The 24,152-nt window shown below is 39.2% G+C and overlaps 1 protein-coding gene across 1 annotated transcript in view; it reads right to left on the bottom strand.

Moving 5' to 3' along the window:
* The window catches only part of LOC124799056 (S phase cyclin A-associated protein in the endoplasmic reticulum), a 621,352-nt gene that overhangs the window by 428,624 nt on the left and 168,576 nt on the right, over positions 1–24,152 (bottom strand). Inside the window, exons 19-22 of the mRNA XM_047262594.1 lie at positions 23,233–23,465; positions 15,921–16,110; positions 8,986–9,098; positions 8,752–8,875 (exon numbers count right to left, since the gene is read on the bottom strand). Coding sequence (XP_047118550.1) covers positions 8,752–8,875; positions 8,986–9,098; positions 15,921–16,110; positions 23,233–23,465 — 660 coding nt within the window. The remainder of the gene's footprint in view (positions 1–8,751; positions 8,876–8,985; positions 9,099–15,920; positions 16,111–23,232; positions 23,466–24,152) is intronic.

The following is a 24,152-nucleotide window of genomic DNA, read 5'->3' as shown; positions in this document are numbered from 1 at the left end:
GACTGGCTTACAAAAGCGCGTCGCAATCTCGATTTCATTGCTTCGGAAAGTAACATGAAGTGTTCAGTGGAATTCGAATTTATACCTCCGTAACACGAAAAAATGCAGCGTACCTGTTGCTGCACATTAAAGATCTTTCCAAACCGTGATTCCCTCCCGCCCCCCCCCCCCCCCCCCCCGCCCCGCCACCACCCTCCGTTTCATTTTCTACAGTGCTGGCAAATTCTACATCTGTGTATAAAACCATAAACATTCTAAGGATTGATAAGTTTTACAGCGCCGAGGTATAGTATACTGTCACTTAACACGGAAAAAGTGTATTTTCACCCGGGAAATCCGGGATCTGGAAGCTTACACACTACTTAAGCTAACTTACGCTAAGGATGACACATACACCCATGCCTGAGGGAGGCCTCAAACCTCTGAATGAGGTGCTCAGGCATACGTACGGAGTGCACATTTTTGGTTTCAGTGAAAGACAGCATTCAGACTTGTAGATTGGGGAGACTTAACAACACCTTGAGTCCTCCCTGGTGCTCATCCACCCTGTACAGGCCAGCTAGATCTACCATTGAAATGCCACTTACAATCAAGTGGATGAGTAATGACAGAACCTGTACTTTCTACAGACGAGACATGACCCACAGGGCAGGATAGTACTTGAGGTACACCTGGCATTGGTATCACAGGTACATGACTCTCAGGAGCTCGTCTAACACACCGATTCACAGCAGCTGCCAATTGTTTGACAGTGGTCAGCGCGATTTTCCAGCTGCTTACAAATGTCAACCAACTCATCCCATGTTCAAGAACAGCATTCACAGTGGGGCTGTGTTTTGGCTGGTGCAATGTATAAAAAGGCATCGAACAAAAAACTTTAATTTAAGCTTGTTGATTATCTTTTAATCTGTTGAGCTAGAGGGTTGCTAATTTCATACAAGAACTGAAGCAAATACACAAAAGGAGATTTCCATTAAAGTAACACAAAATCTGTGGTAAAAATTACCAGTTTCCTAAGACATTTTGATGTTAATTATAAGAGGATTGTCCAGAAAGTAATGCATCATAGTTTTTTTCCTTCAACAATTCTTTGTTGAACATAATGAGAATTACACACAGGAAAGAATGGTGCTATTTTTCCATGTAATCTCCATCCCGTTCTATGGGTTCCTCCAGTGCAAAACAAGGGCATGTATACCCTCTGTCAGTACCAGTCCATGTCCTGGTGGTGAAGCCAGTGCTTAAATGTGTGAATTACCTCCTCATCGTCCTCAAAATGTCTTCCACAAATGGTATCCTTTAATGGCCCAAACAAGTGGAAGTCCGAGGGGGCTAGGTAGGTCAGGTGCGACAGCCACGGATGGTCTCCCTTACCGCTATAAATTGTGGAGCTCTGCTGAACCGCCTTCTGATTACCTCACCCTCTGTGCCCAGTGACTAGTTGTGCTTCTGTCGACAGCAGATGCTCTGAAGACTTTGCACAAGCATTTGTGAAAATTCCCCACAGTTTCTTTCTCTGCAGTGAGAAAATATCCTACAGCTATGCTATCTAAAGTTTTGCATTCGTAGCATTGTTTTCGGCTGAGAAAAAAAACGCAGTGCATTACTTTCTGGGCAATCCTCAAGGTTGTTGGAAAACTCAAAAGCAGAGTTAATTTATGATAAATGCAGATAATATATACAGTTACTCCTCTTTGAGGGGAAACTAGATCCTACATAACATGTTTGTTAGAAAATCTGCTACAGTAACTAAATCAAAAACACCAGTTTACTACAAATTCTCGTAGTTTTTACTAAGGACAATGGTAGCTTCCAAAATTCTCAAAAACACATGTGTATGTGCATTGATATACAATGAAATTGAGAGGTGATGCATTCTTTGGCACAACTGCAAACCACAAACACTGATTTGCAACAAAAATAAATTACATATCCAAAACACTTGTACTGGTAACTTATGAAAATATGGTTTTGTAAGCATCCAAAAATTCTCAAAAATAACCTTTTTTTCACATAATTTACAATGAAATTAGAGAATAATTATTTTGAACAAGGATAGGCCTATTGTTCTCAAAAATTTAAAAAAGACTTACGCAGAAGACAAATAGAAGATTTGGCATTATGAGATAATAGCGGGGAAATGTAGCACATAATTATAAGATACACAAGAAACCTACTTTTGAAGTAGTGGCTGAGGATTTTGGATCAATGTAAAGTCATTTTGATGGGATACATTTTAAGCAAATGAAAATATTCAAGTAAGTTTATACAAGTTTCTTATGAAGATGGCTTGGAAACTGGAAATCATAATCATTGGAAAAGTGGCAAAATAGTTTCACAAATTCAAAGAACCAATATTTGTTACAGATGTGTAATGAAACTTGTTCCACAACAGGGTGTGCAAAGTGTGGTTTACTGGTTCTGGTACAAGTAAGAACCTGTATGCCAAAAAGAGGAGCTGCCACCTGATGCCAAGTGACAACCAAAACAGCCACAGTACAAAAGCTGTGCATGCAACTGGGCCTGTGAGAGCTTGCGGCCAGCCTAATGCCATCACGACTGATTGCACTGAGGATGTTGAGCAAGTAGATCCCACAGATCTGTATGCTCAGCACCCACATGCCATCTACAATCTCACTAAACCTTGAATAGTAGAGTATGTGCACCCTGTCTGCTCCCCAAGACCTAGGGCTGCTGTACTTACAGATGATAAGTGTTAACATGGACCTTGCCTTCACCTTCAAAAAGCCTGCTTTCAGGGTGCTCATGCAACAAAGTTAAGAGCCAGAAACCATGTTGAATCTTGGTATGGCATCCCTCATTTGGTAAATAGGTAAATGAAGATGATGATGATGATGAGAGCAGATAAGTCCGCATCTCGTGGTCGTAGGGTAGCGTTCTCGCTTCCCACGCCCAGGTTCCTGGGTTCGATTCCCGGAGGAGTCAGGGATTTTCTCTGCCTCGTGATGACTGGGTGTTATGGGACGTCCTTAGGTTAGTTAGGTTTAAGTAGTTCTAAGTTCTAGGGGACTGATGACCATAGATGTTAAGTCCCATAGTGCTCAGAGCCATTTGAACCATTTTAGAGCAGATAAAAATAAACAAACAAACATGTGCACACCAGTTTGCAAAAAAATTTAAAACTAGTTTGTGTAGCCCTTCCTCTAGCTCGATTACCATTAGTTTGAAATGACACAGGTTGAAGGAGGGTACAAACATCCAGAATTGTCCATGAATATGGAACTGACTGATGGCAATAGTGGAAAGGGTTGCACTTAAAATAATTTCTTAAGGGAATTCATTCTGCTACTCAAATATGTAAAGCACGACTTTACCATCTTATGACCGAATACAGCTTTATATTAGAAATGACAATAGGAACACAGGCAGCCTATCATGAAAAACAAATTGATGAAGCCTAAATGTATAATTTATCTAAATCAATGCATGTGCCAATTTAATGCTCTTTTCATAGGAACCCATCACCGTGGGTTCAGGAAGTATCGATCTACCATCAACAACCTGATGCTGCTGCACTTATGCAAGTGACTTTTCTATGAAGACAGCATTGAACTGGTACATTCTTTGACTAAGGAAAGTCCTCATCTTTAGGATCCAGGTAAGGCAACAGTTGCCTTTTGCTTCAAGGTCTGCACTACAGAGTTCTTTAACCACCTGCCTATGTAACATATATGCTACATCCAACTTTTATTATTCTTTTGGCTCAAGGAGTAAACTGAACTGTCTGTACCTGATTGCATATTACACTTTATGTCATGTATCTTCCGTCCATCACTTATTTTCGTTTCTGCATGTTCCCAGTAGGTGGTAGTATCTTGTTGAAGAAAGCTGTTCATCATACAGTCTGGATTTCTATGAGAAATAAAGATAATTTCTCTGTTTTTAGCAACTTTAAGTACAATGTACTTAGAATATCCTACAATATGTTAACAGTACACTACTGAATGAGTGACTGTTTATTTCACCACAAGAATACAGCAAGATACTTTTTTCTGTGCAGCACTGGGTCTACAATTCAGCAATGACCTACGCTTTCACATTCCAGTGCCACTGTTTCATACCATTTAGATGTTTAATACTGAGTTTTCTGGGTAGTGCATGTATTCCAGTTATATTCTAACAAACAGTATTCACTCTGAACATATCCTAAAATTTTGATGAGTCACACCGACCTTTTAATCTAAGGAAAAGATAAAGTGCTACTCGCCATAAGGGTGACACACTGATTTGTAGACGGGCAACAAAAGGACACTTAAGACAGAAGCTTTCCGCCAAAAAGCCTTCATCAATAAATAAACACACACACACACACACACACCCACACACACACACACACACACACACACACACACACACACACACACAAGCACACCTCATGCACCCAACAGCCATCTCCATCAACTCAGACCAGAATCCTGGTCTGAGCAGCTGAATATAGTGGTCATGTGTGTGTGAGGTGTGCTTGCTTGTAAGAACAAATGTGTGTCTGTGTGTTTCCTTTTCTTATGAAGGTTTTGGCCAAAAGGTGATGTGTACATGTGTTTTCGTTGTGCCTGCCTGCAACTCAATGTGTTATCTTATGGTGAGCAGCAATCTATCTTTTTCTTACACTGTTGATACCTGGTTTCCATTGTTTCAATTTTTAATTTAGTATGGCATTTTAGTTTTATTTTGTCACAGAACAATGCACTGATAACCAATATAAACTTTGTATTCATAAAATATAAGCTCAGAACTGAGGATGTTATGCCAATACCTTTGTAATTACTTAGATATTTGTTCCATCTGTGATTTTGAGGATGGTGGCCATACTGCCTCCCTCCATAAGCTGGGAGACTGTGAAGTCTGCCACAGTTAAAAACTTCTATAATAACTTCACTTAATTTTCTGTCAGTGTGCCACAGCATGCCACACTTGATTCAGTATTTTCTTCTTCTTCTTCTCCTCCTCCTCCTCCTCCTCCTCCTCCTCCTCCCCCCCCCCCCCCCCCCCCCCCGTCCACTCTCTCTCTCTCTCTCAAATAAAAGGGGGTTCAGAAATAAACACTACACTAAACTAACGCAAGACCATAATGGTACTGACCGACCGCCACGTTATCCTCAGCCCTTAGGCGTCACTGGATGCAAATATGGAGGGGCGTGTGATCAGCAGACCATTCTCCCGGCCATTGTCAGTTTTTGGACCAGAGCTGCTACTTCACCATCAACCAGCTTCTCAATTTGCCTCACAAGAGCTGAGTGCACCCCATTTGCCAACAACACTTGGCAGTGGGCAGTCACCCATCCAGGTGCCAGCCAAGCCCAACAACATATAACTTCGGTGATCTGATGGGAACCGTTATTACCACTGCGGCAAGTCCATTGGCAGGGGTTCAGAAATGTTGTATCAAAAGTCCAATGTAACCCTCTCTACAGGAGACCTGATCCAGGCTGGTGATGGTTGTAGTCTTGGTTAAATGTCCTACCAATCTCTGAGTGGCCTGCAGTTACTGTTTGGAAAGACATCCTTCTTTCAGCATAGCTGTTAGAGGTGGCTGACTGCTCTATCTGGAAATCATTATGATAGATTTCCATATTTGTTTTGAGATAGTGGAACAGCTGACTTGGTGCAGCATCACTTGTCACATTTCATCCTGCTACTTTTAACAGTTCATTAGTTCCTTGTCCTCGACCCAAACAGCTGCTAGCTCTATGTATTTGGACTTACACAAAGTGCATATCAATCCCTAGTTGCATTATTTATGCACCAAGAGAACAGAATATATAAATAGCTAGCCTGGAAACTGTGGAACATAAATCAGTGAATTATGATGAGACACACACATTTTTGGAAATTGTTGCACTGTTCAAATACAGCTGGTTGGCTGTACAATATCCATTTTGACAGTTCCCTTTTAGGCATTGCCCAGTCTGCAAAGTGTACCTAACTGTGAACAGTCACTAGTGTAAATCGTCATCCATTTCTCACTGAGCTGTATGAGAGCTGAAGAACTTATTGAGATGTCTTGAACAATGTAAACTGAGATGGGTTGAACATCCCACCAACAACGAGGCTATTAGAGATACAGCACACATGCAGATTTTGGAAAGAAATCGGCTGTGTCCTTTTCAAAAAAAAAAAATGATCTCGACATTACAGTTAAGCAATTTTATGGAAGTAATGGAAAAACTAAATCTGCATTGTCAGATGGGATTTGAACAGCCATCCTTCTCTACATGAGACCAGTATTTTATCGCTGCACCATCTCAAACAATTCTAGGAACAAACAGGGAAGCTGTGCCTCAAGGACTGTCAGAGCCCCATGTTCTGCGGTGTTATTAGAGTATATGTGTGATAAACGTGCAGTTACCGAAACAGCACATAAACTATTACAGAGACTGCTTGCAAGCTGATGTTGAGGGTGACAGGCGAGGTAAGGTATGTTTCATTAACAAGATGGGAACACCTTCTTTAGCTCCTTCCTCACTTATGTCCTCCTTTTGGTGGAGACCGTAATATCCTAGCATACAAGTGTCAACATCTTTAAAATGTGATGCTTGGAGTCTTAAATAATATCAGCTTCTGTGTGCTATTAGTTGCAGCTCCTCTATATGTTCACTGTCCCATTCAGGTTTCATTACAGTATCAAAGTAATTTGATAGGTGAGGTTTCATCACTTCCCTGCTGCCCAAAGCCCAAACTGTGTACACATAGGAGCTGATGGTTCAGAGGATGAACTGATGATTCCCTTTGACACACTTCACATATGTTTACTTTTATTTAAGGATTCTTTTCAGACTCATCAGTAAACACGACTATGGAATGAGCTGACAGTTTTAGACCTGTTCTTATACGCTTCCATTTTTTCACTTTCTTTATCAGTAGCAATGTTGATGGGAATGAGCATTATGAGATGTTGCTTACTGTATTTTATGATGCTTATTATTATTATTATTATTATTATTATTATTATGCAGTTTGCAGTATTTTTATGGTCTCAGCACTTTGTGCAATTGGTCGGCACATGTTATTAAAGTGGGGATAGCGACTGCCTTGCAGTTCCATTTGTAGAAGCTGTTGGGTTGTGCCTGAGTCGATATATCCACTTAGGTGGCAGCTTTTAATTTCTGTTAGAAAATATGTGGTCAACAATGAAGGTTGTAGTGCTCTGTGTATCTTCTCTCTGCAGTATACGTCACTCAGTGGGTAACCATTATCTCTTGAAACACTGAATGGCTTCAGTTTCATGCTGAGACTCCTATTTCATGGGCTGTCTTGGCACATCTGCCATGTATTGCCTGCCCATTACGTGCAGCAATTTGGTTTTCATCACCTCAGAACAAAGCTGTCTATGCACAAACATGTGTTGGCCAACTAGTGAAATCAAGAAAAAATCTGAAACAGAACCTAGCTACAATTCACCCAGGGGGATCATCTGCCAGTTAATATATGAAGTGGAAAGTCCATCTGACATTTCAGAGTATAATTAATACCTGACAATAACTATAACCCACACTGCTTACATACTGCAGCTCTTAATCATTTCCATACCACTACATTCTCACTCTCAAGAAATATTTGGAAGAAACAATGTTCTGTCTACAGAGAAAGATGATTGATGTATCATACCTTTTTTTTTTTTTTTTTTTTTTTTTAGATGCAATCATATTATATATTGACAGTCATAACAAATTTCAGCTGTACATTTGATATCTTCACAGTCTACAGTATATAAAAATATAAAAAATCTACACAAAACTTAAAATCTGTAGATGGTTTGCCAGTTCTGTTTGTAATTAACATAGAATAAAGACAATAATACTTGGTGGTTCATACCTGTCTATAACATTATGGCTCTCGTTAATAAATAGTTCAAACTCAGTTTCAAGTGACAACTAGAATGTAAGCTAGTACTTACAAAATTGTGCGGTTTTTTAGATAGTCATCATCCATATGCACAAATCATGATTTACCATTCTGTGTGAAATAGTGTTGACTTGCAGATTTGTCCCAATATTTTTTATCCAGAATAGCTTCCTAGCTCTTGAGGTAATGTGGGATACACTATCACTTTGACATCATTTAAGAAATAGGATACCTTGTGTATTCATCTAAGCTCCAAAATTAATGCGATTTTAAGAGATTTTAAGGGTGCCTGCACAGCACCTACCATTCATTTGGTCATGGTGCATTTATCACTAGGTTTATCGGTCAGCCCTACAAGCCATCTGAACAATAATTTTTATCACACTGGCTTCCATTAGATGAAGTAAAACTTTTCATTACTTTGATTCTTTTACTGTGCATTTCAGCTAAGCAGTATCATACCCAAGTTCACTTCTATTACATGCTGGACCAATCTCCTATGATTCACTACTATATGTGTGGAGTTCTTGGACTTTGCCACATGTACAACCATTCAGTTGGGTTACACTCACGTTAAGTACTCTTTTGTACATTGTTTCAACAATATATCTGTAGTTATTTTATCTTCAAATAAGTGCTACTTATATTTATTCCAAGATTACATTTAAAAATATCGGTAGTCTGTAGCCGAAACTGTACAGTAATAGAAACAAAATTCAAGAAGTTTTACTACATCCAATGGCAGGTGGTGTGGTAAAACGCTGCATAACAAATAACTGAAACAGGAATCAATGTGAAAAAATTACTGCATTATATGCTACAAAACCTTCATCTGGTAAAATGAAAGAAAATTTTTTTCCCAAAAGAACAGCAACAATAACTTACTGTTAATCTGTGGTGAAGAAGGTCCAATACTGTGCTCACTTTATTGCTAAACAAAACGTATTTGCAGTTTACTTCATTTGCTTGGCAAGCAAGAGTATATGACGTACATACTGTTACATAGCATCTGAAAAAGACATAATTAATATTAGAAACTACACCATTTAATTCAAATTGGTAAAAAGAATTAGTATGTGTACATAAAGACCGATTGCTATGATTTTGATTTTAGCTTACTTGGAAGACAAGTATGGAGCCATGTTTGGAGGTACATCCATAGCCAAATTAAGCATGTTTGAAAGCACAGTAAAACCATTCAGTGCCTGGAAAGCCAACTGATCAAGCGTATTCTGTAATGACAACACACAAACAAAATAATGTGAAAGGTGCATACCTAACAATGTAGGGAAAGAAAAACACCAAAAACACACACACACACACACACACACACACACACACACACAAACACACAATAATTATGTTCAGTTTGAATTCTGACAATAGCCTGGCATATGGACAGCAATGAGAAGACATAAAAAATGATGACAGAATCAGCAAAAATACATGGAAGAAACGAAATGATCCAAATACAAAACTAGCAGTCCTTGTCATCAGAGATGGAAAAAGGTTTTTAAAGAGGTGTGTCGAAAAATCACAACTATTTTTTGATGAAGAAGAATACAACCATCAAGTTACCTTCCATTAGGTTTGTGGGTGCACTCAACGACTGTGATAGGACTTTCAAGCAATCAGTTGTCCTTTTCTTTCAAGTTTTATGAGGCAAATCTAGATTTTGGCTAGAGCCTAGCCATTATCAATGCACTGTTTCATAGTATCAATGCATGTCCTAGTACATCAGTTTCCTGTTGTTTGGGCTTCGGTCAGTTTGTTCAAGACTACTGTGACAGAAGCCTGAACAACAGGGGACTGACATACTAGGGCATGAATTTATACTACGAAATAGCGCATGATGATGGCTAGGCACTAGCTAAAATCTAGATTTTGCCTGATAAAATCTGAAAGAAAGGGATGAATGAGTGCTGTGCGCTATCATTTGAAAAAGGAGTATAAGATGGGGGAAACCTGTGGATGTTAGGGAGTATAAGCTGCTTTAAAATGATTCTTCATTTAATCGTTTGAAGTTACAAATTATGTCGACTAGAAAAATAAAAACATTGTATCATTTTTTGAATGAAAATGTTAAATATGAGATGGCTGGTCAAAAGTATGAGAAACATATGACATTCTTAATGCATGTTTACACCTGTGCAGTTTTCTGGGTGCGCTATCTGCATCCAGCCATTGCGCAAAGAGGGAGGAGGTGCACGCACCAGTGCAAAGTCACTCATGCCTCTAATTCATGCACATGGGCCATTGTCTGCAGACATAGGAGTCTCTTTAGCATAGATGGGGAGAAACGTGTAACAGTTGTACACTTGTGCATTGTCCTATCCATTTGGTGCTTTGTTTCACTACATTTCACTGTTAAAAGATTCAATTTTTAACATGCATTCAAATTTGTCTTTGCATTAGCACTTTGGCTTAGTGGTCCAACAAGAAACATGTAGAATTTGAATAGTTTTATCATCCATTTCCTGTTTTCAGGCTGTTTAATTCTGTGGATTATAAAAACAGAGTTTCAAGCTCCTCACAAATAAGAACAGCCTGGAAACAAAACTGTCCAACCCTCCGATGAATACACATTGAAGAAGAGCACTGATTCTGGGGCTCTTGATGTGCCAAAGCCATCCTGGTTCCTTTCCAAGCCACTCTGATTCATAAATAGTTCGCAGGAGGGAGAGAAAAGAACACAGAAATTTCTAGCAGTAACGCACATCCATAAACTACTTTTTGATCTGCAAATGGAACTGGAAATGCAACATCTAATGTCTGGTTATCACTTCATTAGCCACCAGTCAATCCCTGTATGTTACAGATCCACATACGAAACTACTTCCTTCTATGCTTCACAAATTTCAACACATCTGGCTTACAAGGGAACCATCAGACCTAATCATGGATTTTGACAAGTCTGGGTCCATGGCTAGAGACTTTTCATGCAACAGCACCTAGTTTCTGAGAAAATCGATGTTGTCAACTTATGCGTACCCCCAATACCTGTAATGTTTATTGCATTTCGGCCAGGTAAGGTTTGTGGCTACCACGATGGCAATAAGGGTTCAAATCCTGCCTCTGTAGTTATATATTTTTTCCTTCCTTTTCTCTTTTTCTTTCTTTCTTATTGTGCAGAATATCATTAAGTCATACATGTCAGGCAAAATTATTCAAAAATTACCATTTTTGCCATGGTAATTTTATTAATAAATCAAACAAATTTTCTTCAGATGTGTATTCCATTTGTTACAGCATACAATACAGAACCATATTACTCACTATTGCTTACCTGGCTTGACATGCTAGAACAGAGGTTTTGATGGCATTTGTTGTGTAAGCAACTGAAACAGTGATTTGTAGAGCACTAAGCACATTTAATGAAAAGTACTACCCTGTAGGCACACTGATTTTTCAGAAGTGATACCAGAAAACACAGTTCTTTCAAATTCAAATAGACCGTTCTTTCTTCGATCGACTTTGATGTGAACCATACTGTGAATGCAGGTGTACTAAATTTATGCTGAATCAAAGAATGAATTTTTTATGGAATCTTGTCTCTAAACAATTTCTCTATTAGGCTTTAGCAAGGTGGAAGCATTCTGAATTTTTTTCATGAAAATTTTAACCTGCTTGTAAAAACAAAAATCACAGGACTGACAAAGTGGAGTGCCCTTTTGTGGGGTAATTTTTATGGTGCAGATGCAAGCTTTTGTTTAGTTTATAGTTTGACTGTAAGTGTCTAATCAGTCTGCCTTCCCTACAAATGTGAAATATACAGAAACATATCTTGTCCCATGAACAGAAGACTGATAGATATTAAAAACTCTTCGTACAGCACAATTATCAACTTCCCTGGTTTCGTGCAGGTCACAATTAAATTTTCTAATTTATCTGTCCATTTATCCGCTCTTTTTTGAACAATCCAACCAAACTTCCTGAACGGTTCTTGCATACGTAGGAAAACATAAGGGAATACCTTTCCTATCACCATTGTAATATACTGTGCTGTAAAGGAAGGACTAACCTTGTACAAATTTTTTTTCTGCACATGGACAGTTTTCACTCCTGGTTCTGCATAGGAACACTCGTATGTGGATTGGTACTGGCAGCCATTTTGATTGGTATTAATTAAATAATCAAAATCACAATTGGTTATGAGTAATTTCTCTGCATCCAGAAATATTTAAAAAAAAAGTGCAGTGTCAGTATTCAAACCTGTACTGTTAGCGAGGTAGCCATAAACCCTAGCTGCTGTGCTGCACTTGCTTGATCCAAACTCGTTACAGGTGTAGAAGATATGCATAAAACTTGAATATCTCTTTTCTCAAAACTAGGGGATGTCACATGAAAACCTGCTATCCATGTAGTCATAACAGATCCCTCTACAGCATAACCGAAATTCATCAAAATCTATAATTACTAAATCTGATAGTCCCCTTGTTAGACACGGAATGAAATTCACCAAAGCAACAATAACATGTCCAGACATGTCAGATACTTTGTGATGCTGCAGTCTATGGGCTCTCTCAGTGAAGCAAAAATATGTATTCATAATATAAACTGAAGGACTTTTCTAGCATGTTGATTTGGTGATGGTACTTTCTTTTTGTAATATAAAGTTTCCTTCTGTTTAGAATTCATCATTATGATTACACATTTTGTAAAATCAATAAGATACACATACTTCTATGTTCTTGACCTATTCATTATAAATGCTAATAATTATCAAGTATCCACAAATCTGGAGACATAACTTCTAGATCATTTTCCAGATCTTTTCATATGGTGCAGACATATTAGTAGCTGTATGAATTCCTCTTTCTTCCTTGACATTTAGCCAAGATATTATCCCCTCCATCTACATGTGCTGAATGAGTCTTTACAGTACACTCTGGTTAGGACTCTTCAAAAGGGTCAACATCACCCAGGCTGTCAACACTCTCCAAAGAGATTTGAGAATCACAGTCAGTCTCCTTAGTTTCCTCTCTCTTTCATGCACTTGCTACAACTTTGGTCAGAGCTGTAGTTTCCTTGCTCTTCACTGTTTGGCCTTTTTTTGTTGTTTTTTTGTTTTTGTTTTGAGGTTATTCTTTTTCAGCAATGAGCTTACTGTGTTGTTCTGAGGTTATTAAAAGTGAGAATGGGTCTATCCGATTACATTTAGTCACAGGTTTGTAAGGGTTATACCCTCTTCCGCCCCCCCCCCCCCCTCTCTCTCTCTCTCTCTCTCTCTCCTGTCACAGTGACATTTATGGTTTCACTAAACTTTTTTGTTTTGAATGTTACAACTCTTGACTTATTTCAGGATCCAGTTGATACACAACATACTGTGACCTTACATCTGGGCAAATTCCAGTGTTCTTGAAGCCTGAAACCATGTTTTTAGGCTTTGAAGCATCTGGTCAAATTTTGGAAACAAGACCCACAAATTCTGATTTTGATGATGTTCTCGGATTGCTTCTTTCCATTGAATCAACTGTTATTGAACGGCTTGAAGAAACACTTATCTAAAGGTTGCAGCTGGTCAGTTATCTGTGGCAGCAGTTTCATGATTGCAACTTCCTCTTTTGTCACTTTTTCAATTAGTGTGGAATCCAAATAATTAAGGTGTCCATCCAACAGTAAAGGCCTCTCTTTTACTGTATCACAGAAATTACTAAAATGACTTGAAATGATTGATGCTGTCATGAAATCATGAACTGAATTTGAATAAAACGTGTCAGGTAAATAATTTGTGCCCTTCCAAGGTCTCTCTAATGCATCCCATCACAGAGAACTAACAACTTGCAAACGTAACACAGTCTACATTCTCTAGCCACTGTCAACAATAACATAAAACACGGTATGACAACAGCTGCATTATTGCCAACAGCAGCAAGAAAAACATATTTCAGTGTATAGAACTGCATGATGAAAAAATTTAGTGTATCAGTTTTAGGAATCAACTATATCATATTTTGGACCAGAGTGCATCATACATAAGAATTACACGGACTGAATTATCTCCATGTAATAAATTAAACAATAATGAATAATCCACAGATGGAACACAATTTTCTGTGCATGCAACAAAATTTGGTAGCTACAAAGTCCATGTTTTCATACATGTGGAAAATATTCTATACCTGCATGCATATTTATTTTCAGTCTGCAAAGCTCTTTGTCAAAATTATTTTTTGTCTAAAAAGAGAAGTTTATAATGGAAAAACAAATTACAACTAACTACTTCTAAACAAAGACACCATATGTAACCTCATAGACTGGGTAAATCATTTTTTTTTTTTTTTTAAATATTAGGTGCCTCAGTTTTGGGACACCTTACCTTGCAAAATGCAATGATACAATTGTGTAGAATAGAACCTTTGATTGAAGAGCCTGACAAGTAATCCATAGGTCTGATATTTGGTTTGGTCTCTAGATAGCTCTAAGATGCCTGTTACACACAAAAACTGACTATCACATTTTGTAATATTAAGTCGGAAGGACCAAAGGGTGAGGGAAAAACTTTCAACAGGGTTTGTGTTAGATATTATATTATATGTAACTCACAATTTGCTTAGTTAATTGTTTCTTACGCCAAGGGAAGCCAAAATCATATTAGTAAAAGTACTCCAATGGTGATAAGAAACTTTTGAATTTGTGAGCATCTGACTTTTCAAATGGTTCAGGACCGAGCCTCAATCAAACACAATTTTGAACAAATGGCAATGTCACATATGGGTAAGATACAGGCAATCATCCTGATTATATGAAACTTCGTGTTAGCCCTTGAGAGAGAGAGAGAGAGAGAGAGAGAGAGAGAGAGAGAGAGAGAGAGAGAGAGAGAGAGAGAGAGAGAGAGAGAGACCTAGGTTTTAAGTTCCAAGTCCATTTTCTAAAAATGTAACTAAGAAGTTCTGAAACAAGGGTAAAAGTATATATGCACACTTAAAATGATTATTTTAATTAAAACTTGCAACTGTGAACCACGAAAGCAGTTAGTTTTCATGGAGTGGGGTTGGAGGTGAAAGCAGCCTCCAGCACTCACTCATAATTATTAAAGTATCATTTCTCGTCATCAGTTTTTCAATACTTTTTTTCATTAGTGTGACAAATGTTTACTACTGATCTTTGAAGTGCAATTAACAACTGGGAATTTATCATCATTTCCAGAAGAAACTGAGAATATCTTTGCAAACTTAGCCAGTTTTTAAGTATGACAACTCCTCATGTGAAGTAAAGAGAAATGCAGCAAGAGCACACTGAAAACGTAAGTGTTGGGAGTTTGAAATACATATCCGTCATTGCACAGATGTAGTACCAAAAATTCTCTCTCAATAAAGAACATCTAAAGTGTCAAAATTTATTTAAGCATTTTTAAAGATTTCTGCAGTCTGACTAATAAGAAAATAACATAAAAAGCATGCTAACTTTTATAAATGCATATTCTGCCACCAGTCAGGTGGAAATGAGTGTGCAGCAGGCATAAGAAAGAACTAATATTTTCATAAGTCCCCCATTCGCAGACACTAATACTTCTTTAGTCAGCAGCCTTACATAGAGGTTGGGTGGATTTCTCGTCTTCAGATTTTAATTGGCTTTAGTAAAGGTACTAAGCACACGCACTCAGTGCTTTCATAATACAAGAATTAGCTTATGTGCCCTCTATGAATCATATACCTAAAGCAAACACTTTTAATACTTTGGCTATGAACCATTTTCAGACAACATACCCACTGCCTAGCAACATGTACCAGGTTATCGATGGGTTATCAAAATGACAATCTCACATGATAATAATTATTAATGTATAGTGTCAGATTTCATCTTGTCATAACAAGGCAGTGGGTGAATTTCTGACCATTGTGTTCATTAGTACTGGAAACAAAACAAAAGTCTTACCAGTAGCAGCATATAAAGTTCACAGTATACATTTTTCACTCATTACCATTGGACATTAACAGTCATAGTTTTTATAGTGGTGGCAAAACCAAAGTGGCTGGCAACTATGGACTCTAAGCAAAGCAACCTTATTCAAAAAGGAATTTGGGAATATATATATATATAACAACTGTCACCTGTTTGGACAGGATGCGGTTCACTTCACCCAAGGCTCGTTCAAGAGCTGTTACAGCATTATTTGGCCACTGTCCTTTCCCTTGCGTGTTGTGTAACTTCTCAACATCACGGAGACATTTCTGGAGGCGAACTTTATTTGGAGACTCTATTTTTTGTGGAATCTCCCTCTTGGATTCATATTCCTGCCCTCTAAAAAACAAGAATATTATGATTAGATATTTTCAGAACTGCTTAAATTGAAAATGTTAGTACAGCATAATGCATTTTAAGATATAATAAACTTACAAGGCATAAAAGTAAAACTTGAATACATAGCCACAACTGAAATTTTGTACCAGACCAAACCTTGAACCCTACTCATTGTGAGCAGTCAACTCAACTGTGCATGGCTCCATGTCTGACTCAGAATTTCATTGTTGCTAGTGATCTATTCAGTGCATTCAATTCATTTTGTAGACAGTGAGATACACTATTAAAAACCACATATACAGATACACATACAGAGAGTGAAGAAGGGAGAGGTGGAGAGGCAGAGGAGGAGGAGGAGGGTTTACTTCACGTGATGTCACACAATGTAACACTGTAATAATAGAAACAAATTGAAAATTAATGCAAAAACAAAGCAATTGTGGGAAAAAAGAAGTGCTTCTGCAAAGACTCTATTAACTTTAACTTCAGAAGAGAGACTACTAGTAACTTCATTTAATTATCTGTCATGCATATTATAAATATCAGTACTGCAATGTCACTGCATAGGACATGATTATGCTTGGTCGTGGTGGTGGTGGTGGTGGTGGTGGTGGTGGTGGTGGAGCAGGGGCAATAAAAACAATTTTTCTTACATAAATTATGATGTAGTGAAATGCATAAGGAGCTATATATCGTCAGGAGTCAAAGAGAAACCATACTGAGGCATTTCCACACATCTCATGTCGGTCACCTCATTGGTCTCTCTCTAAATATTAATCGTAGTAACCTTCCTCAACATCTGTTTACCCATAGTCTTCTCCCTATTTATTTTATCCTGTGTCATCCCCACCCTGAAGGGCACCTACTGTTGCCAAACCCCTGTCTACCATCAAAACTTCTGTCCCTCATATCTCCATATGCAACACACCACCAACTCTTCTGTTGGATGAGCTCTCCATGACTTACTTCTGTTCTCTTCTACTGATGGTATATGCTGCTCCCAAACCATCACTCTTCTCTCACTCTGACTACCCTTTGCTTTGCCTCTTCCATGTTCATCTTGTCTGCTCCTCCCAAATCATGCCCAATCCCAGTCAGACCATAGAACTGGGAATGAAGAGTAAAACAGTCTGTCAACAGCAATATTATTAGAGACAGAACACAAGCTAAAATAGGAAGAGGGTAGAGAAGGAAACCACCTGTTTCCTTTCAAAGTAACAATTCCCAGCATTCACCTTAATCAATTTAAGGAAATCTGAATCATGACAGCTAAATGGAAAATGGCCCTCCCAATGTGGGACTGCTCTCACACCTCACCTGGTCTCAAAACACTGGGGCCATAGTACTTCATGCTCTGAAAAACAGTGCAAGTTCTAAGCTAGACCAACAGCTGTCAGTTCTTGTTTATGTGCTTATACCACAGGCAGATAAAGATACAGTGGTCTTCCCAATCTTTCAGTTGAATTCTAAGGTAATGAAAAGTACTTGGAAGAGAAGCTTCAGAAGAACGTCAAGAGGTATCTTATACACTGGATTGTCAGACAGTTTGTCACCTAAAATGGGGCATTTTCATTATGGTTAAAAGACACTCTTGTTTATTTGGCATAATCAAGTGGCCATGTCCAGGTAAGTTAGAGGTGCATGGAATATTATGTGAATGCTCCAAACTTCTGTACTGTAAATGAATGAAGCTTAAAATTCATTAATCTGTAAACTCATCAAAATTGTCAACAGTTGCCTAATATTTTACTGCATCTATGGCAAATACATTTGTGCACAAAAAGCAGAAATACATTGATGACTAATTCTCTTCTTCATGTATTACCATATCTGAACAGAGTCAAATTATTGACTAGTTAACTAATTTACAGGTAACAAATGTCACTGTTTGTCTAAAATAGGAACAGTGTTGACTTAGGCATTGGCTGGAAATGTTATGTAGCTAGACTTACAGTCTCACATGAAGAAGCTGCTAGTTGTGGCAGGTTATTGTCTGTGTGGAGTCCCACATGAAGAAGCTGCTAGTTGTGGCAGGTTATTGTCTGTGTGGAGGCCGACCATATATGGGCATTGGGTAACCATATATGGACTCAAGATGGCACATGGCATGGCAAGAAGGGCAGGTCTGATGTGAGGGTTATACGGAAACAGTGGGCCACCTGTGATTGAAGTCAAGTCCTCAGAAATTAGATAGTAGCAGTCATCCCGAAAGGGACCCCAGCCTAGACTTTGAGAGTCATTCTGGGAACTCAGGTGAAGTAATCTGTATTCCATGTAGGCCGTGCCCAGGGGTAGACACTTAGAACTTTGCTCTGGCTCTGCTTGTGTTTAACACGTGTACCTTCCTCCATGGAAACTTTGCTGTTTGTACTAATAGGAATGCAATAAGAATACTCTAAATGAGTTGGTCGACAATTTCATAACAGCATTTCAACTCAAATCGAGATCAGGATGATTCTTTGTTAAAATTCATAAAAACTAAAATACCTGGCCCAGCACATAAAATTGTTAGTCTGAGACCCAAGTGCCAGTTGGTGAGATGTGTGTGCCATACTAGTAGAAAATTAAGCAATGCAGCACTGCTATAGAGAGGCTATCAGACACACAGTGCAAGAGACGAAATTATAAGATACCCTTGAATTCATTTGGAATTTAAGCAGAACAGTATTCATTGAAGTGATTTACAATGACAGGATTATGACCTTAGTGTGTATGTACAGTGAACAATTAATATTAGCAGAGGCTTTAGAGGTTGCTCCCATGGAGGAGAGTACAATAGCCTTGGCCAGAGAATAGGGAACACTTTAAGTGGCAGTGCATCACTGTGAAACAAAAAGAAAGCGACAAAGTCTTTTGTATGTGGTAATACAGGTCATGTAATGCAAGACTGCCATACCGACAAGAGTCAGAAAGGAAGGGCCAGTCGTATCAGGAAACAGAGGAGAGAGTACAAAAGTGCCAGTGACAAAGGCCAAGTTTTACCACTCATGTTCCATGGAAATTGCAAGGAACTAGGCGATTGAAGCCTGTAACATGTTTTAAATCCAAACAAACTGTTCATTACTTGAGAGACTGCATGGACCTGTGCTTACCATGCACAGAGGAAGAGTCAAATGCAGAAGAAAAGTAAAGCATAGGGAATGAAGGAAGAGTTTATAGAATTGAGATGCCAGGAAGGCACAGAAAATCAATTGAGATTTCTTGTGGATAGTGGGGCACAGATAATCCTAGTTCAACGTAGTTCGAAAGATAGTGCACGGTACATTCTGGCCAAAGGTATTAGGATTCTGGGAATTGTTAATGTGGTGGCAAAGATAGAAGTAACTACAACCCTCAGTTTGCAAACAAGAAGCAGAATGCAACTGAGACACTGCTTCCATGGGGAAGATGTGGATCTTCTTAATGATGGGATGATGTGCAGAGCCTCCTTTAGGGAAACGGATTTGTAGCCACCACCACACTGCCTGCGGATCCTCAAGGAACAAATCTAAATGAAGACAGAGTGAGAGTGAGAGCTACATATAGTGCATGTATGAGAAAAAGGAGGCTCTTTCAGAACAGGCTCAGACATGGAGCAAAAGGTGCACAGTAAAATGAAGACAGAGAAAGGGGAGTCAGCTGTACCAATAGCATGTACAGGAAAGAGAAGTCTCTTTTGAGAAAGGCTCTAATGCAGAGTGAAACACACATAGAAAGGCAAAGGTCAGGTGGGATGGAACCAACTGCCAACCTATAGTAGAAGCAGACAGTCAATATTAACACAGAAAATCTAGAGAGAGATGTGAAATCTGGGACAATGTTAATAGTTGGGCGTGGAGAGGAACGAGTGTGCCGGATAAGAATAGAGACCTGTGGAATGAAAGAGGTTATCATTATGAAAAAGGAGGTCACCAACGGTGTGTATCTACCTGAGGCACTGGTGAAAGTGCAATCAGGGGAATGCATAATGAGTGTGTTAAACAATACAGGTGAGGGTGTGTCAAAAGAACTCCCATGAGTGGAAGCAGAAGCAATACTGTAGTGGGAATGATCCAGAATGAGTCACATCACTGAAGAAAAGCCACTGTTGAAAGTGTGAATAATTACTCTAAAAGAGAATATTTGTATGAGTCATCTGGACATGGAAAAGAAAGCCACCATAGCAAAGCTGTGCACAATGTATACCGACATTGCCCATGTGCCAGGAGACAAGTTGTCTTACACAGATAGCATCGGGCATGAAATCTAGCTAGCTGCTGCAGAATGTAGATGGTATGGTAACATGTTTGTGACCCTAAAGTGTGCCATTTGGGCTGTATTCTATTGGCCAAATGTTTGAAGCCAGACCCACAGAAGATCAAAGTGATAAAGGAATATCCACAGAGGCAACTGAAGAAACTCTTAGGTAGTGTGGCATACTGTATGCATTTAATAAACAACTTCTGCAAAATCACACATCCACTACACTAATTATTAAAGAAGGAAGAATGCTACATATGTGGTGTCAAGCAAGAAAACAGTTTTCAGGGTTTAAAAGAGAAACTGCTCAGTCCACTGATGCTGCAGTATCTGGACTTTGAAAAGGACTTCAGAATCACTATGGATGTAAGTCAGAATTTTGTTGGGGCTACCTTTAAGTCAAAGAAAAAACAGAAGTAAGTAACTTGTCGCTTATGCCTCAAGGACATGAAATAAAGTGAAAACATTGAGCAGGAGATGTTAGCCAGTTGTTGAGCTGTCAAATACTTTAGACCGTGCATGTCTGGCAGAACTGACCATAAACCCCTAACATGGACAGGTAGCAGATCAGATCTGCATCCAGATTAATAAGTTCACATTAAAGCTGCAGAAATATGATTACTATACACTGTACAAAAGTCCAAACCATATCAAGTCTCCAAGGCACTTTCACGAATGAAAGAGGTCAGGGCACCTGGCACACAACAAGAAGTCGATGGCAACCTGGGTCAGAAGGCAGCAGAAAAGGAAGCCCTTGCACGTGTCAAGAATCGCTCAGGCAGGCAATGACAGCATGGCTGTTGCAAACTAGTATCACAGTTCTCCAGAGGGAGGATAACAAGGCATAAGGAGAACATATGGATGAATAAAAAAAGTACTGAATATGGAGTGGTATGAAGGAGGATATAGAAGAGTATATCCAGAAATGCGAGAGCTGTCAGAAGAATAAATTCACTAGGAAACACACAAATATGTCTTTAGAGATGACAAAGACTCCCAAACACATTTTCAAGAGGTGACACTGATTTGGTATGTCCTTTGAAGACAGACCAAGGTAACAAGTATATCCTCACATTTCAGGATGAACTGACTAAGTTTATACTAGCTGAACAGCAAGATACTGACATTGTAGCACCAGTGTTTGCTGAGAAAGTTATACTGAAGTACAGAAACTGACAGTGACATGGGAAGCAATTTCATGAGAAACCGTAGAATGCAAAATGCTGTGGATTGAGAAGATGCAGACTATTAGTTACTATCCTTATACAAATGGAGAATCAGAGAACTCGCATCAGACTTTAAGAGAGATATTGCAACACTATGTAAACAGATCGCAGACAGACTGAGACAGTTGGATTCCATTTGCAGTTTTTGTGTACAGTACAGCACCAAACAGTGCAAAGGGATACAGGCCACAGAAACTATTCTTTGCAAAGAGTACGTACATTCCAGAGATATTACATAGTGATCTGACCAGGTTGTGGTATAATTTTGACAATTATGTGGCAGAGCTAATTCAAGAGAACAAAATGTGCCATGTACGATAAAGAACAAGGAATATTATGATAAGACACAGAATAAAAAACAATTTGTTGTGGCAATAAGGTTCTGTTGTTTGATGATAGTGTGTACAATGAGGGAGATCATGTAAATTAGATGCACAATAGCTAGATCTTACTCTGCTTTACTCCTTGGCACTACAGCGCTTATAGGACTTTTGGCTTCCCGGACAATCTCCACCCACTCTTCTCTGCTGGCTGCCTCAGCTCTCCATCTTATAACTCCCATCCTTCTCAAGTCCTCCTCCAAGTTGTCTAGCCATCTGGTCCTTGGTCTGCCCCTTATATGATGTCCACCGGGATTTCCTTTGGAAACTTTCTTGACTGTGCTGTTCTCCACCATTCTTTCTACATGTCCCAACCAACGTAGTCTATTACTCCTTATTTCTGTCATGATATCTGGTTTGTTGTACAACTCTCTGATCTCCATATTATTTCTAATTCTCCAAAAACCCCTATCATTCACTGGCCCATAGATTTTCCTAAGTATCGTCCTTTCCCATCTCAGCAACAACCCCTCATCATTTTGTGTCATAGTCCAGGTCTCTGAATCATACATCACTACACGTCTAACTACTATACGATACACAATCAGCTTCAGATTCCTACTAAGACTCCTTGCTTTAAACACTTTAACCAGTACAAAGTAGCACCTGTTACCAGCTGCAATCCTCGCATGTATTTCTTCTCTCACATCATTATTCTCAGTTACCAGTGACCCAAGATATTTAAAGCAGTGTTCATATTCTTTTCTGTTCAAAGTCATGCTTCTTTCTCCTTCACTGTATCTTTTCCTAGATATTAATCTAGCTAGATCAGTACACAATAATACCAGTGAAGGGACCTAACATCTGTCTGGGCTCTGAGAGCAGATATTGAGGACAGAACTTGAATTTATTACTGCATACACAGCTTCTGTGAAGGACTTGATCACTGCAAAAGTAATTAAAGCAGTTCTCAGAACATATCTGGTGGTCTACAGTGTGCTTTTTCTTTATGCAATTACCACCTCACTAAAGGTTTTTCAGTTGCTGAGCTACAACGGAGAAGTAGTTTGTCAGGCAATGCTCTTGAAAGAGCCTGGAGGTGGGTAGACAGTCAGGTTCACTTCTTTTTCCAGTCATTTTCAAGTGACAATACCATTCATCTGAGCTGTTCTTCTATGTGGAATGGAGAGTCCACATTCTCATAACTGGCCTATTACTATCAAACCACATGTGCCCTCACAGAGCTCCAGTCAGGCACACAATTTTAATCTGTCATGAAGTTTCAAATCACCACACTCCTGTGCGGAGTGAAAATTCATTCTTGAAAAATACAGCTACCTTAAAAACAATAACCTCACCTCGAAGCCATTCGTAGGCGGATCTTTTTGCACCGCTTCTTGAGTGCTTTCTGACGTTCCTTATCAAGTGCAATTCGAGGATCTATCTTGTCAGCTGGCGCATCAACAATGTGTGTTATGCTGAATGACAGCAGTTCCTCTCTTGAAAGTGCTGTAACATCTTGCTTCTGTTGCAACGCTTCCTGGTGTTGTCGTCCACGGAGATGGCTCAGTAAGTATACTTCTGAACCAATCTGGAAGCAAATAAAAATATATGAAATATTTCCTACCACCAATGAGAATTAGTATATCTATTACATGCTCCTGTGCACCTATATGCTGCCAGCTAGACTGACAGTGTCAGTACTATTTTGCAGCAGGTGGGCTGATTGTGGAGGGAGTAGTGTTGGGGTGGATGGGTAGAGAGAGGTGGGAGATAAGGAGAGGCTAGTGGCTCAGAGGGAGGCCAGTTTGCCAGTTAGGCATACAGAAGGCAGTGGTGACAGGTATAGTTGTAGCGGCCGATGATTGTGGGGACATGAATTAGAAAGGGGTGACAGGACAGTGGAAGGGGAAACTGTTCAGTGTGGGGACAGTTGGTTTCCTGAGAGTGAAGCCAGGATGATTATGAAGAGCAGAGAATGTGTTGTAAGGATAACTCCCATCTGTGTAGTTCAGAGAAGCTGGTGGTGCAGGGAAAAGTGCAGATAGTTTGGGTTGTGAAGCAGCCACTGAAACTGAGCATGTTATTCTCAGCAGCATGCTGTGTCACTGGATGGTCTACTCTGTCCTTGACAATAGTTTGGTGGGGTCATTCATCCTGGTGGGCAGCTGGTTGGTATTCATATCAACATAAAAGACTTTGCAGTGTTTGCAGCAGAGTTGGTGCACGGCATGTTAGATTTCACAGGTGGCTCAGCCTCTAATGGGGTAGGATAAGC

This window comes from Schistocerca piceifrons, chromosome 5 (genome assembly GCF_021461385.2).
Source record: "Schistocerca piceifrons isolate TAMUIC-IGC-003096 chromosome 5, iqSchPice1.1, whole genome shotgun sequence".
Lineage (NCBI taxonomy): Eukaryota > Metazoa > Arthropoda > Insecta > Orthoptera > Acrididae > Schistocerca > Schistocerca piceifrons.
The sequence above is the reverse complement of the archived record's forward strand: the minus strand, read 5'-3'. Positions and strand labels throughout refer to the sequence as shown.